Source organism: Nuphar pumila, chromosome 1, assembly GCF_984573655.1.
Source record: "Nuphar pumila chromosome 1, dmNupPumi1.hap1.1, whole genome shotgun sequence".
In the NCBI taxonomy this organism is placed as follows: domain Eukaryota; kingdom Viridiplantae; phylum Streptophyta; class Magnoliopsida; order Nymphaeales; family Nymphaeaceae; genus Nuphar; species Nuphar pumila.
The window spans coordinates 114,837,590-114,851,228 of NC_143249.1; the positions used below are offsets into that span (position 1 = coordinate 114,837,590).

The following is a 13,639-nucleotide window of genomic DNA, read 5'->3' on the forward strand; positions in this document are numbered from 1 at the left end:
GTGACAAATTCTCTAATGCAATGGGTGCGTAGATCTCCATCAAGTGTTACTGTGTTACACAAGGCTAGTAGCTATTACATGAGCCTTCCTGGATTGCTTCTCATCACTTTGAACCGAGCTTCATTAATTAGATTATGCTTGTTCAGCCCATGTCACTTGAACAAGGACATGGACTCATTCAATACAGTTACAATACAAGCTTTTGAAAGATTAGGACATGAGGACACATACTTTTTGAAACCTACCCAGCCAATGCAGTCGGCTGGGTTCCGCAGGGTGTGAATCTGTCTCGTTTTCCTCAATCTGCCCATTTTTTTTTCTGAATCTGCCCAGCCGACAGTTGGTTGGGCTTTAACAACCATGTGACTGCCCAACCGACAGTCAGTTGGGCTCACTTCTTTCAATCAGCCCAGAAATTTTCCATTTACTACTTTATATATATATATATATATATATATATATATATATATATATATATATATATATATATATATATATAACTGTCCAAATCTGTACCAGTTTTTTTTCCTTTTTAGAAACTGTCCTAAGCTGGGGTTCTTAATCAACCTGTACGATGCCCAACTTGTCCACTTATATATTTCTGTACATAGCTCTATATATGTTGAATTGAAGCCCCATAGATGTGTTGTTCACAATTCATTTATGTGCTATTTTGAAACACTTTCCGGTACTGTTTTATGTGTTGTCATTATGCAGTGTGGCACCACGTAAGGGTGTTGTTTCTGTTAAAATATGTAATCTCATATAATATCTCATATGTAATCTCATAGACATGTAATGTTTTATCTCCTTTCTAGTTAGGATTTTTCGTTTAATTAATTCTAGTTAAAATACAACTAGAATTAGCCAAACCAGTCCATCATTGGACTGATTTGGCCTTTACCTTTTTGACTAGTCAAAAAGGTACCTTTTTGACCAAGTCAAAAAGGTAAATCCAAAAAGAGCTGTTGGACTCCCCAACAGCTCTATTAGAGCCGTTGGAGAGTCCAACAGCTCTCTTAAGGCTTCTCTCTACCTCTCTATAAATATGGGGCTATTCCCCTTGTAAAGACTTACTCTTGTTTTGGGTTTTTATCTCAAATCAATAAAATTGTTTATTTTTCATTTTTATACCCGTTTCGGGTTGTGTGTATTCTTAAGTTCTCTTTGTGAACCTTTGTGGTTCTTATGGTGTATTTGTGAGAACTTGTTGAGAGACATTTGTTGTAGCGTATTTTTCACTTTCTTACAGTTTCCACGCACATTTATGTGCTGTTATGAAACCCGCTTAGGTACTGTGTTTACAAAACATGGATACAAATAATTTAGAACCACGTCACTGTGTGATTCCTAGTTACTTTTAGGTGTTGTTCTGAACCATAGGTCTATGCTGAGTCAGCCACATAGCTAGTTGATATAGTTTTTTAATGCTACTATCCAGCCAATAGTGGCTGTTTTTTTTTTTGAACCGAGGTTTAGGCCTAGCCGAACCAGTCGCCTGGGACTGAACAATTAACTGTTCTGCCCAGCCGACTGGGTCAGCTGAGACTAAACACTTATAACGCCCCAAAATTTCAAACTTGCGAACCTTTTAGAAAAACATGCAAGAGGCTAGAAGAAAATCTATTTCCTTTTAGAGTTTGTTTATGTAATCAACGAAAGATAATTCTTTTGTTGAATTTAGAAAGGCAAACTAACAACTTTGGGCACGTTAGCTAAAAGAACCAAAACTCACTACACATGATACTTGCAAAACACTTGGAAAAGTCACTTTTATTTAAAGAAGTTCCCAAATAGTACAAAATTCGGCTATTCAAAGGAAAATCCGTGAGAAAACCCAAAAACGTCCAAGACGCAAGCTAAGAGCAGAAAAGGAAATCTTGAAGCCATCTTGCCATCGCGCCATCGCCCGTGGTGTACCTAATCATCACCTGTACCCATAGAATGGGTTAGTTTCGCGAAAAACTAGTAGGTGCACAAGAGAGACTATAAAAATTGAATTAAGAGCATTTAATTAAGCATGCTAAGCAATTTAAAGCAGATCAACAGTTAAACAATTAAGCAGTTCAAAGCAGGTAAGAAGTTCAAAGCAAGTAAGCAGTGCAACTGTCAAACACAACATGACGATTTATTTGATCGTAAGCTATGAACTACCACGCAACTAGCAAGTCTTATGACCCATCAATCAGTGTGAACAGACTTATGTTTCGATATTACTGGCCTGCGGGTATGCGCAGACAAATCGTAGAAACAACTGAGACTAGTTCGGACGTCTATTATTCTATGTATTTTCAATAACCCGAATAGCTAGTTGAGTCTGCTCCTAAGGGGACGACTTTAGCCGAGAAAGGATTCCCCAAAGGCAAGTACTTGGCAATGGATGCATCCAACTTCTGCAGAAGTCCTGTTAGAAAGTGACTTTGAATACTTTAGGTTCGATAATGAACCCATACACATGCACATTAAGTGCGAATATACCCACTCAAGGGAACAACACAAGCACATCATGTGCTAATACATAAACCCATAAAGGGGTAAATATGACATAAAGTCATAAGTTGAATATTATTGAAGAAAAGGGGAGAAGAGGGTAAAAACCCTATACAATGGAGCATAAGCTCCTCCAAGGAGTCAGGAATTACAAGGGGGAGACCCGTATTTATAACACAAGAGAGGAGCCACATAGGGGGCTCCCAAAGGAGTCGTTGGGAGCCCCCAACGGTCACATTTGTGACCGTTGGGGGCTCCCCAACGACTCTTTGGGGAGCCTCCCTAGGTGGCGCAAACCACAAAAAAAGAGAAAATAAAAAAAGGAAAAAAAAAATTACAAACATATTCCAAATGGAATATGCGTAAAATTGTGAAATGACTAAACTACCCCTATGCCTATAAATAGAGAAAATATATTTTATATATATAATTAGGATAATACATATGCATATATACCATATATGAGTATGTATTATCCTTTATATATATAAAATATATATATGATTACAAAGGTTGAATGATACATTTTAACAAGTCCATGGGATCTACCACCTAGGATAATGTCTAGTAGTCTCTTCCCCTAACTCTAATGACTGGGGAGGTCGAATATTTGCCCGTGGGGTGGTTATTAACAACCTGTCCATTAGAGTGTGTACCACTCTTTTCTCTCTCTTGACAGACTACAAGAAGCGAATGAGTGCGTCAGGGGTAAATTAACTGACGACTCATTCTATATGCTCTGGTCTTTTGACCAAATAAGCATATTACCTATGAAGGTGATCCCATTTTTACGTGTTTACAACATTGTTCATTTAACACTGTTCGAGGTCGCATGACCGTCTCATCCGATCATCGCAGTACTAGCGTGTAGTGCATGACTACAATTACTCTAGGATGAAAGGGGTATAGTTCCTCAATAGGAACCTCAACAAAAGTGTTTCATAAAGATGTAATGTTTCTCAAACTTTACTTTTGACATTCTTTATCTTTTGAAACAACCAACAACTTGTACCAACATTTGACATGCAATTTTCTAGAACCTCATCCGCTATTATGGTATCTACATGTCTCGCATGACTCGATACTGGCCTCGATAGATGGGATACAGGTTTCTTAACAGAACCCCTGCTAAGAAGTTCACTCATGCCCCAATTTGGGGTTACCCGAGATATGCCGGATAGACGAACAGAACCAGCCAATCACATCCTTCAAAATACTTCGATTTAGGCAGTCTTTGATGCTTTTGCGCAGCTCTCTAAACCCTCAAGTCTACTTTGCAGGACTGCTCACTCCAAAAGCCAGGATCCCTCTCCTTAGACGAGGATATATCGTTAAGCCCTCGACTCAACTCTAATCACAAGTGGGAGAGTGGTAAATGCCCCATTGCATCCTCCACGAGGATACCTTTATAGCACATGCAATGAGCGAAAACCTGAGCTTCATCTGTAATGGCAAAGCAGTAACGAAACATTTGCAAAAGTAGGAGCTTGGGCACAAAGCGCGATGGCAAAGTAAAGATATGACAGAGAGTAAAGGATAAGGATCGCGAAAACGCGTTCTTGAGTTAAATGTGTACTCATATAAATATATATGCATATATATTTATTTAATTGTCCTTTTTAGTTAATTGAACTCAATTCAATTGTCCAAGTCCTCCGTGCAATCTTCCCCTACCTTGGGAAGTTGCGAGATTGTTGGCGTTTGCCGGTGTAAGTGATGGACGGCTCAGGTCGCGGGGCGCAAGTGAGATCCGTCGTACGAGCTGCAAAAGCGAGACGTTAACATGCTATATCAATCAGAAAGGTAGAGACGACAGGGGCGTTGCCGTTGTCCTGATGTGAAAGAAGCAGAGGCAGGGGCATCGTGCCCCTGCGAACCTGCTGAATGCGAAAGAAGCAGGGGTAGGGGCCGCGAGCCTCTGCTGACCTGCTGTCAACAAACAATGGGGAGGTAGGGGGCTAAACCCCTACCTGTCGACGGTTTAGGCAGAGGCAGGGGTTGCACCCCTACCTTCCAAAAAATCGAACAGAGGCAGGAGTTGTGCCCCTACCTGACAAGGTGGAAGAGAGGCAGGGGTAAAGCCCCTGCCTAACAAAAACAAGGGAGGCAGGGGGCTTTACCCCTGCCTGCCGAAGGAGCAAGGAGGCAAGGGAGAAGCCCCTAGCCGTTGATCAAAAAAAGGGGGGTGGCAGGGGGCTTCACCTCTGCCTGCCGAAATTAGCGGAGGCAGGGGCGACACCCCTGCCTACTAGAAGGAGTAGGCGCAGTGAGGGGGCTCGGCCCCTCCCCCACCAAACTGAGGATGCAGGGAGGGGCTCGGCCCCATCCTTGCCAAAGGGTACGTAGGGAAGGGGCTCACCCCCTCCCTTGCATACAGTGGGTACAGGGAGGTGGCTCCGCCCCTTCTTTGTCGCTGAAAGGTGCAGAGAGGGGGCTCGACCCCTCCCATGTCGGAAAAGAGAGTAGGGAGGAGGTTGGGCCCCACTAAAGGTGGTGCAGGGAGGGGGTTTGACCCCTCCCTTGGCCGCAGGGAGCACAGGGAGGGCTATGTCCCTCTCTTACCGGAAGGAGACGCAGGGAGTGGGCCCGATCCCTCCCCTGCCTACAAGGGTGCAGGGAGGGGCTCGACCCCTCCCCTGCAGACAGAGGGCATCGGGATGGGGCTCGACCCCTCCCTCGCTAAAAGGGGTTGCAGGGAGGTGGCTCTGCCCCTCCCCTACGATTTAGGGTAGCAGGGAGGCTGCTCAACCCCCCTCCCTGCGCAACAGAGAGGTGAGGCAGAGAAAACAGGAGAGGAGGAGACGCGTACTTGGAGGTCGGCGTTGGCAGACGAGCGAGAGAGAAACAGATAGGGGAAAGAGGCGGTGGTGAGGTTGCCGACGCGAGGTCTTCGACGAGCAGACATGAGAGGGGGTCGGGAGGAGAGAGAGACAGAGTCGAGGGTGAGAGAGAAACGAGAGAGCGAGAGGGGAAAGGGGGGTTTCTATTTGAAATCCCTCCCCTGCCTTGCTGTCTTTAGAAGGCACGAGAGACGGTGCCTCTGTTGGGTTCGGGTCTGGATCCGACCCCGAATCCAAGCCCTTTTTTTTAGGTTTTTACAACAGTGCCATGTTCGGTCTCAGGAAAATCAGAAATGAAAAAAAAGATCTTGGTTTTTTTTTTACAGTTTTAGAGAACTGTTCAGCCGACTGTCGGCTGGGCCCAACATATATATATTTTTCTTTATTTAATACAAACTAAATTTTCAAAACATGCTTGGATAGTGAATTGAACATAGATTCAAAACAGAAAATTTTCAGGAGATCTAGGCTAACATCAATACGTAGTTACTAACACTATATATATATAGGATTATACTTATAGTCATTCTTTTTTTTCTGCGCTTACTGTCTCATCAGATCAGTCCACTTTTGCAGTGGACAGTTTTGTCCAGATTTGGCAGTATAGGTGTTGGGGCAGATCTGCCCAACATTACAATGTCTAGATCTGACCGTACATCTCATGGGCCAGATCTGTCTAGATCTGACCTGAGGTACAATCCAAACAAATAGGTATGAATCCTTAGTAAAGCATGCATTCATTACGAAACAAAATCCTAAATCTGAAAATACACATCCATACCATGCACATATATTGTTTTTTTTCCTAATTCGAACATGGAAAAATGAACCAGATTCATGGTTTCGTTCAAAAATATCGCCCAAACAAAATTTAGGCTATTTTTTCCTATTTGAATCAAAAGAACGAACCCGTGCCTTTTGACGTTCGAAAAGGGAGATGGATGAAACATTAGATGGTTGGAGAGGAAGTGGATCTCCTCTTCTTCTTTCTTCTTCTTTCTTCTTCTTTCTCCTTCTCTCTCCTTTTTCTCCTCCTTTCCTTCTCTCTTTCTCTCTCTTTTCCTCTCTCTTTCTCTTTCTCTCTTTCTTTCTTTCTTATTTTTTTTTTGACCCTTTTATAGAAAAATAAGCCCTTATCCTTCTAGGCCCTTTTAATAAGGGCTGGAGAGAGGACTTCCCATTTGGGAGTCCTCCATTCTACTTCCCAAAATTTGTAAAATTCTCTCTTTTGTTGACTTTTCAATTATTTCCTAAAGAAGTCTTTCTTCTTTTTAATAACTCTTTTTATTCTTATATCTTAGCAATTTAGGGACTCTTTTAGGGAGTCCATTTAGTTAACTAAAATTGAAATTCAGAATTAATTTTAATTTAATAATAAATTAATACATTATTTATTATTTATTAATAATTAAATATCCAGAAACTTCCAGAGGGTACCTTATCCCTTCGGGAGTCTTTTTTAACTCTAGTTAACTTCAAATTAAACTTAAATATTGAATTTAGAGTTGTATTTTCGTTGGGTATGGATTTTGGATCTGGATTCAAATCCAAGATCCAAATTCATATCCGAATTTCAATTGGATCCTGGGCTGGATCAATTCCTAATTAATATGGGTCTTGAACTGAGTCCAAGTCCATATTAGTTTGGATCAAATGGATTGGATCTAGTCCGATCCAAATCCGGACCCGAATTCAAAAAAGTAGACCGAATTAAAAAAGGAAGTTCTTTTTTGAAAAATTGTGATTTTTGGGCCAACCATAGCCTGAATTCAGAAAAGTAAAATATCATTACGCTCAAAATTTCGAGACACATCTAACGATATATAACTCGAATTTCGCCTCTAAAATTCGCCCGAATTTAACTCGAATTTTGCTTCAATTTAAATGTCGAAAATAAATTTTTTTCTCACCTTTTCATTGGCTCATTTAGGCCTTGTCGTTGAAACCTGGGCTAAGCCCAGACTCAAATAACGTATACCTAATCTCGATTTTTTCTCGATTTCTCTTCCATACTTAGCCAAATTTTCAGAAATCTCTAATTTAACTATGTATGAAAATACACGATATTATAATATTGGGAAGCACACTTCCTTAAATGGGAAGCTCGCTGCCCCCTCGCTTTTTCTTATTTTTTTCATTTTTTTTATATTTTTCTTACTTTTTTCTCTTTTTTCTCTTTTTTCACTTCCCCCTTGCTTCCTAGTTCGCTTCCAGGTCGCTTCAGAGACAATTCCTGATTCGCTTCTAAGTCGTCCCGCACTTACCGCTTCCTAAAATTTTGGAAGTTCATCACTTCCCGCTTTCCGAATCGCTTCCCGCTCCCGCTTCCCCGAGTGGCAACTCTGGGCTTGAGTGCCAAACCACATAAAACTTGTGTTTTCCCTCTTTTCTTCTTTCTCTTTATCTTGTGGTTTGCTTAATAGTTCTTAAGTTGGTATTTGTACTCTTGCCTTATGAAAAATGTGATGCCCTCTTTCTCAAGTTCTCGGCCATCCGGCTGACTACTGATGGTTGATGTTAGACAGTTGATACCAGGAGGAACATAAATGTTTGATTGAACAAGTTTCCATTTATGGTTACAAGTTAGACCAGACTGAATCTGAAATGCACTTGAGTTTTAACTTCTTGCTTTAAAAAACAAGCAGCTGACTGAAATCTTTCTTGGGTTAGAAAATTATCTCATTTAGCACTTGTTTATCCATCACAACTAGGGTACAGTCACATTGCTCATTGTCTCAGTACTTGTAAGTTTGTGCTGAGATCTGAGCATTACTTTTCCTTGTTCTTTTTAGGCACATATACCATATATTCGTTTTTCCTTTGGAGGCTTTTACTGAAAATCAAATTTCTCATAGAAAGCTTGTATTGATACAGGTAGTGTAATGGCAATTGATGTAAACCGAGGTCGTTTGAGAGTCCTGGAGGAGGCAGCAAGACAACATGCTGTTAATAATGTTGTAACCACGATACATTCTGACTTGCGTGTGTTCAGTGTGAGTTCAGTTAGAAAACCAATGTGCATGAAGAGGGCTAAATTTTTTATTCCGTGTACTTTCTTTTAGGCTAATTCAATAGTGCAGTTATCTCATGGACTTTTGCAGTTTTTAGTTTTAGCTTTTCACGTACTCTTATGGCCTGATACAGACAGTTCTCAACTTTTGTAGGCAAAAACTTCTGTCAAGGCTGGCAAGGTCCTGTTGGATGCTCCTTGTTCTGGAATGGGTGTCCTCTCCAAGGTATGCTTTAGAATAAGTGCTTTGCTACTAATCTTAAATCAGAGTCATGAATACTCTATCTAATAATTGGTTTTTATTCCTAAGCGGATTAGTATGACTGGTGGTTGGCCATGCCGATCAGCATATGAATGAAGAAATTGTTCCAATCTCTCTCTCTCTCTCTCTCTCTCTCTCTCTCTCTCTATATATATATATATATATATAGGTTAAAGGTTTCTACAATCGATTGTAAATACAATCAACTTAGCAAACACCACTTTTTTTTTCTTCATATCTAACATCATGGATGTGATTCACATGTTTTATTTAGTGGGTACCAGTTTTTGGATTGTCAGAATCTGACCTATATACAGGTTTTTTCGACCATCAAAAAATCAACGGTTATGAATGCATTGATTTTTCTGACTAAAAAATACATAATACAAAGATCGATTCCCACTAAATCGACCATGCTGAACACATCTATGGGGTTAGATTGAGTCAAAACAACTTGCATCATGAGATTCCTACTACATTGTAGGTACAATCGACTATAGCAAATATAAATCATATATATAATGATAAGGTGCTCCAAAGCACCTACACCCACTTGCTAGAAACCACATTTGCATAATTTTTTTTTGTTGATCAAATCATGTAGATATGATGTAACAACCTCAACTAATCCTCGTAAAAATAGTGAATTTTTTGTTTTTTTAAACATTTGCAAAAACAAATCCAATGATCTGGAGTCTTGCAGATTTAATATACTAAACCACAAACATACTATGCATTGAATCAAAGAAGAATAATTAAACTTTATTAACCAATAAATAATATCAAATAAACTGAGACAGTAAAATTGTCTATCACATAAGCGCCACTCTGTCAGATAACCCAAAAATCAGTCACAGGGCTTGCAGTGTCCGGTGAACAAGTCAAGACATCACTGAGCATTTGGACCTGTAAAAAAGTTTTATGAAAACAGGTAAAAAAAGTTTTTTGTACGAATTCCTCTAAAAATTCAAACAGTAAAGGAATAACATAAACCAAATTTGTGTATAAATTTCAGAGGAATATCATAATAACAATTTATCACAATCAACTTACCATTCAAGCATTTAAACACAATATCATGCAAAACAAAATAAGCATGAATGCATGAACTAATATTGAACAATAGATATGCATGATTCAATGCACATGCATGAATAACTTATTAAGTTATTTATCAGAGTTGTTTTTGCATGCATGTCCCTATTAAATGCACACAATTTTAATTTTCACTTTTCCTTAAACCCGTGGATACTCAAAACGGGTACAAATTCTCGAAGTTCAAGTTAGGTTCTCAGTCATAGCTTAACACACAATTTGTATTTTATTACTGGGTTACACACTTGTTCCTCGACCGATATCAGGAATCAAGATCATATATTGGAACATTAGAAATCAACATCTAACATATGCATCGTATTCATGTATGATACGCAATAAAGAACAAATCTAGCAAAAATATTTAATTCATACATGATATGCAATTCAACAAGTATTGTGAATACAACTAATATATAATACGCAATCCAACCAGTAATACGACGAATATAACATAAACAATTATTTTACACATGATGCGCAATTCAATAATTAATACAACAAAGCTAGCATAAGCAATTAATTAATACATGATGCACAATTCAACAAATAATGTGAACAAATCTAGATTCGACAAGTAATATGAACTAATCTAAATTCAACAGGTAATGTGTGCAGGATAACTTTGTTTTGATATTAGCTGGCCTCCGGGTACGTACAAGTCACGAAACGTAGAAACAACTGAGACTAATTCGGGGGTTTATTATGCTATGTATTTTTTATACCCCGGGTAGCTAGCTGAGTGTAATAACCCGTAAAAAAAAAAAAAGGTTAGGATTCGGGTCGGATCCGGACCCGGACCCGACCCAGACCCAATTGAGGCACCGCCTCCCTCGTGCCTTCTTTAGAAAATAAGGCAGGGGGTTTCAAATACGAACCCCCCCCCCCTCGCTGTCTCTCTCCCTCACCGCCTCCCGACTCTCCCTCGCTCGTCTGCTGCCGCCACTTGCGACCCCTCTCCGCCGCCGCCGCCGACCACCGGGTAAGTTCTTCCTCCTCTTCTTCTCCTTCTTTCCGCCTCTCTCTCCCATCCTTCCCCCTCGTTTTCTTCGTTACACAAGGAGAGGAGGGCTGAGCCTCCTCCCTGCTTTCGTACGGCAGGCGAGGGGCGGAGCCCCCTCCCTACTTCCGTACGGCAGGGGAGGGGCCGGGCCCCTCTTCCCTGCTCTCTGCTACTGCAGGGGAGGGGTTGAGCCCCTCCTCCCTGCCCCTTTTTGTTGCGCCAGCAGGGGCCTATGGCCCCTGCCTTTCTTTTACGCCAGCAGGGGCCATGGGCCCCTGCCATTCGTTTGCCAGCAGGGGCCTATGGCCCCTGCCTTTCTTTTACACCAGCAGGGGCCATGGGCCCCTGCCATTCGTTTGCCAGCAGGGGCCTATGGCCCCTGCCTTTCGTTTGCCAGCAGGGGCCTATGGCCCCTGCCTTTCGTTTGCCAGCAGGGGCAGAGGCCCCTGCCTTTCGGTTGCCAGCAGGGGCCATCGGCCCCTGCCTTTCTGTGTGCCAGCAGGGGCCCTTGGCCCCTGCCTTTTTGTTTGCTAACAGGGGCCCTCGGCCCCTGCCTTTTTGTTTGCCAGCAGGGGCCGATCCCCCCTGCCCCTTTGTGCGCGAGCCTATACCCTTGGTCGACAGACCCGGGGAATCTTTGCCTTGCTTTTGCTTTTGTCTGGGCTTGCATGTTAATATCGCATATTTGCAGCGACGACGGATCTCACTCGCGCTCCGCGACCCGAGCCATCAATTGTGTACGTCCGCAGACGTCAGCAAGCTCGTAACCCTCCAAGGTAGGGGAAGATTGTACGGAAGACTTGGATAATTGAATTAAGTTCAATTAAACTAAAAATGATCAATAAATGAATATATATATATATATATATATATATATATATATTTATACGAGTATGCACTTAACTCAAGGACGCGGTTTCGCGATCCTTGCCCTTTTCCTTATGTCAGTCTATACTTGCCATAGTGTATCACGTCGAGATCTCGTGTTGCATTTTTGCTTATGGTTTGTATGTGCCGTCACGCATCGTGGCGAGGGTCAGCGTTGCACTTCTGCTTACCGCCTTTGCCTTGTCGTCGCGCTTTGCGCCTAGACTCTTGTTTTTGTATGTATTATTACTGCTTTGCTATTGCAGATGCCGCGCAGGTTTTTGCTCTTTGCATATGCCTTAAAGGCATCCTCAGGCATTCACCTCTCTCTCTCGCGACGAGAGTTGAGATAGGAGCTAACGTAACATCCCCGTCTAAGGAGGGGGATACCTTGCAAGGATCCTGACTCCTTGAGTATGCAGTCCTGCAGACGAGTTGGAGTTTCTGTTGAGAAACATGTTTCCCGTCTATCAAGGCCGGTGTCGAGTCATGCGAGGCATGTAGATACCCCGATAGCGGATGAGGTTCTAGAAAATCGCAGGCATAATGTTGGCACAAGGTACTGCTGTTTCAAAGGATATAGTAAAGTTGATAAACTTTACATCTTTGTGAAACACTCCTGTTGAGGCTTCTTTTGAGGAGCTATACCCCCTTCATCCTAGAGTACTTGTAGTCGTGCACGACACGTCTAGTACTGCGATGATCGGATGAGACGGTCGTGCGACCTCGAACAGTGCGAAATGCACAATGCTGGAATCACATAAATGGCCTCACATTCGCCTTCACAGGCAAGATGCTCGGGTGGTTTAAAGACCACAGCATAGAGTGGGTCGTTAGTTAAGCAACCCCTAACGTACCTATTCGTTTCTAATGGTCTGTCAAGGGAGAGGACAGAGCGGTACAAACTCCAATGGACAGGTTGTTAACAACCACCCTACGGGCAATGATCCGGCCTCCCCAGTCATTGGAGTTAGGGGAAAGGGGCTACAATAGTTAGCTCAACACTTCTGCAGAAGTTGGATGCATCCGTGGCACTGCCTCCTTTGGGGAATCCTCTCTCGGCTAAAGCCGTCCCTCTGGAGCGGACTCAACTAGCTATTCGGGTTATTCAAAATACATAGAATAACAGACGCCCGAACTAGTCTCAGTTGTTTCTACGTTTTGCCTGCGCGTACCCGCAGGCCAGTAATATCGAAACATAAAGTCTGTTCACACTGGTTGTTGAGTAGTGAGACTCGCTTGCACCACTGACTCGCCTGCACTCGCTTGCACCACTGATTCGCTTGCACCACTGACTCGCCTGCACTCGCTTGCACCACTGATTCGCTTGCACCACTGACTCGCTTGCACCACTGACTCGCCTGCACTCGCTTGCACCACTGATTCGCTTGCACCACTGACTCGCTCGCACTACCTATTCGTTTGCACTACTGATTCGCTTGCACTACTTACGCGTTTGCACTATGTACCTACTTGCATTGCTTACCTGTTTAACTGCATATCTGCTTTAAATTGCGTAACCTACTGAATTAAATGTACATAATTCAGTTTCCTTGTAGTCTCTCTTGTGTACCTACTAGTTTTTTGCGAAACTAACCCATTCTATGGGTACAGGTGATGAATAGGTACTTCACGGGCGATGGCGCGATGGCAAGATGGCTTCAAGACTTTCTTCTTCCTGCTCTTAGCTCGCGTCCTGATGTTTTTGGGTCTTGTAACGGATTTTCCTTTGGACATCCGAATTTTGTACTTTTGAAACCTTCTTTTAATGAAAGTGCCTTTTTCAAGTAGCATGGGTTGTATGTTTTGGTTCTTCAGCTAACGTGCCCAAAGTGGTCAACTTGCTTTTCTAAAATTAACAAAAGGATGGTCTTCCGCTTATTTCTTAAACCAACTCTGAAATAAAGAGATTCTTTTAGTCTCTTGCCTGTTTTATGAAAGGTTCGAAAGTTGAAATTTTGGGGCGTTACAACTTGGTATCAGAGCTAAGGGAAGCAAGGATTCTTGACCATTGAGCATCCGCATCGCGCTGTGAGTATACCTTTCTTTTTGCTTAGTAGGCGTATTTTGCA

General features: G+C 42.1%; 1 protein-coding gene across 3 annotated transcripts in view; it reads left to right on the top strand.

Moving 5' to 3' along the window:
• Nucleotides 1-13,639, top strand: part of LOC149849099 (NOL1/NOP2/sun family protein / antitermination NusB domain-containing protein) — a 158,562-nt gene that overhangs the window by 105,937 nt on the left and 38,986 nt on the right. For 2 of the 3 annotated variants that reach the window (XM_089998488.1, XM_089998492.1), the window contains 2 exons: nt 8,205-8,323; nt 8,495-8,566. In XM_089998488.1, coding sequence (XP_089854614.1) covers nt 8,205-8,323; nt 8,495-8,566 — 191 coding nt within the window. The remainder of the gene's footprint in view (nt 1-8,204; nt 8,324-8,494; nt 8,567-13,639) is intronic. The other variant, XM_089998489.1, reaches the window with a different exon arrangement.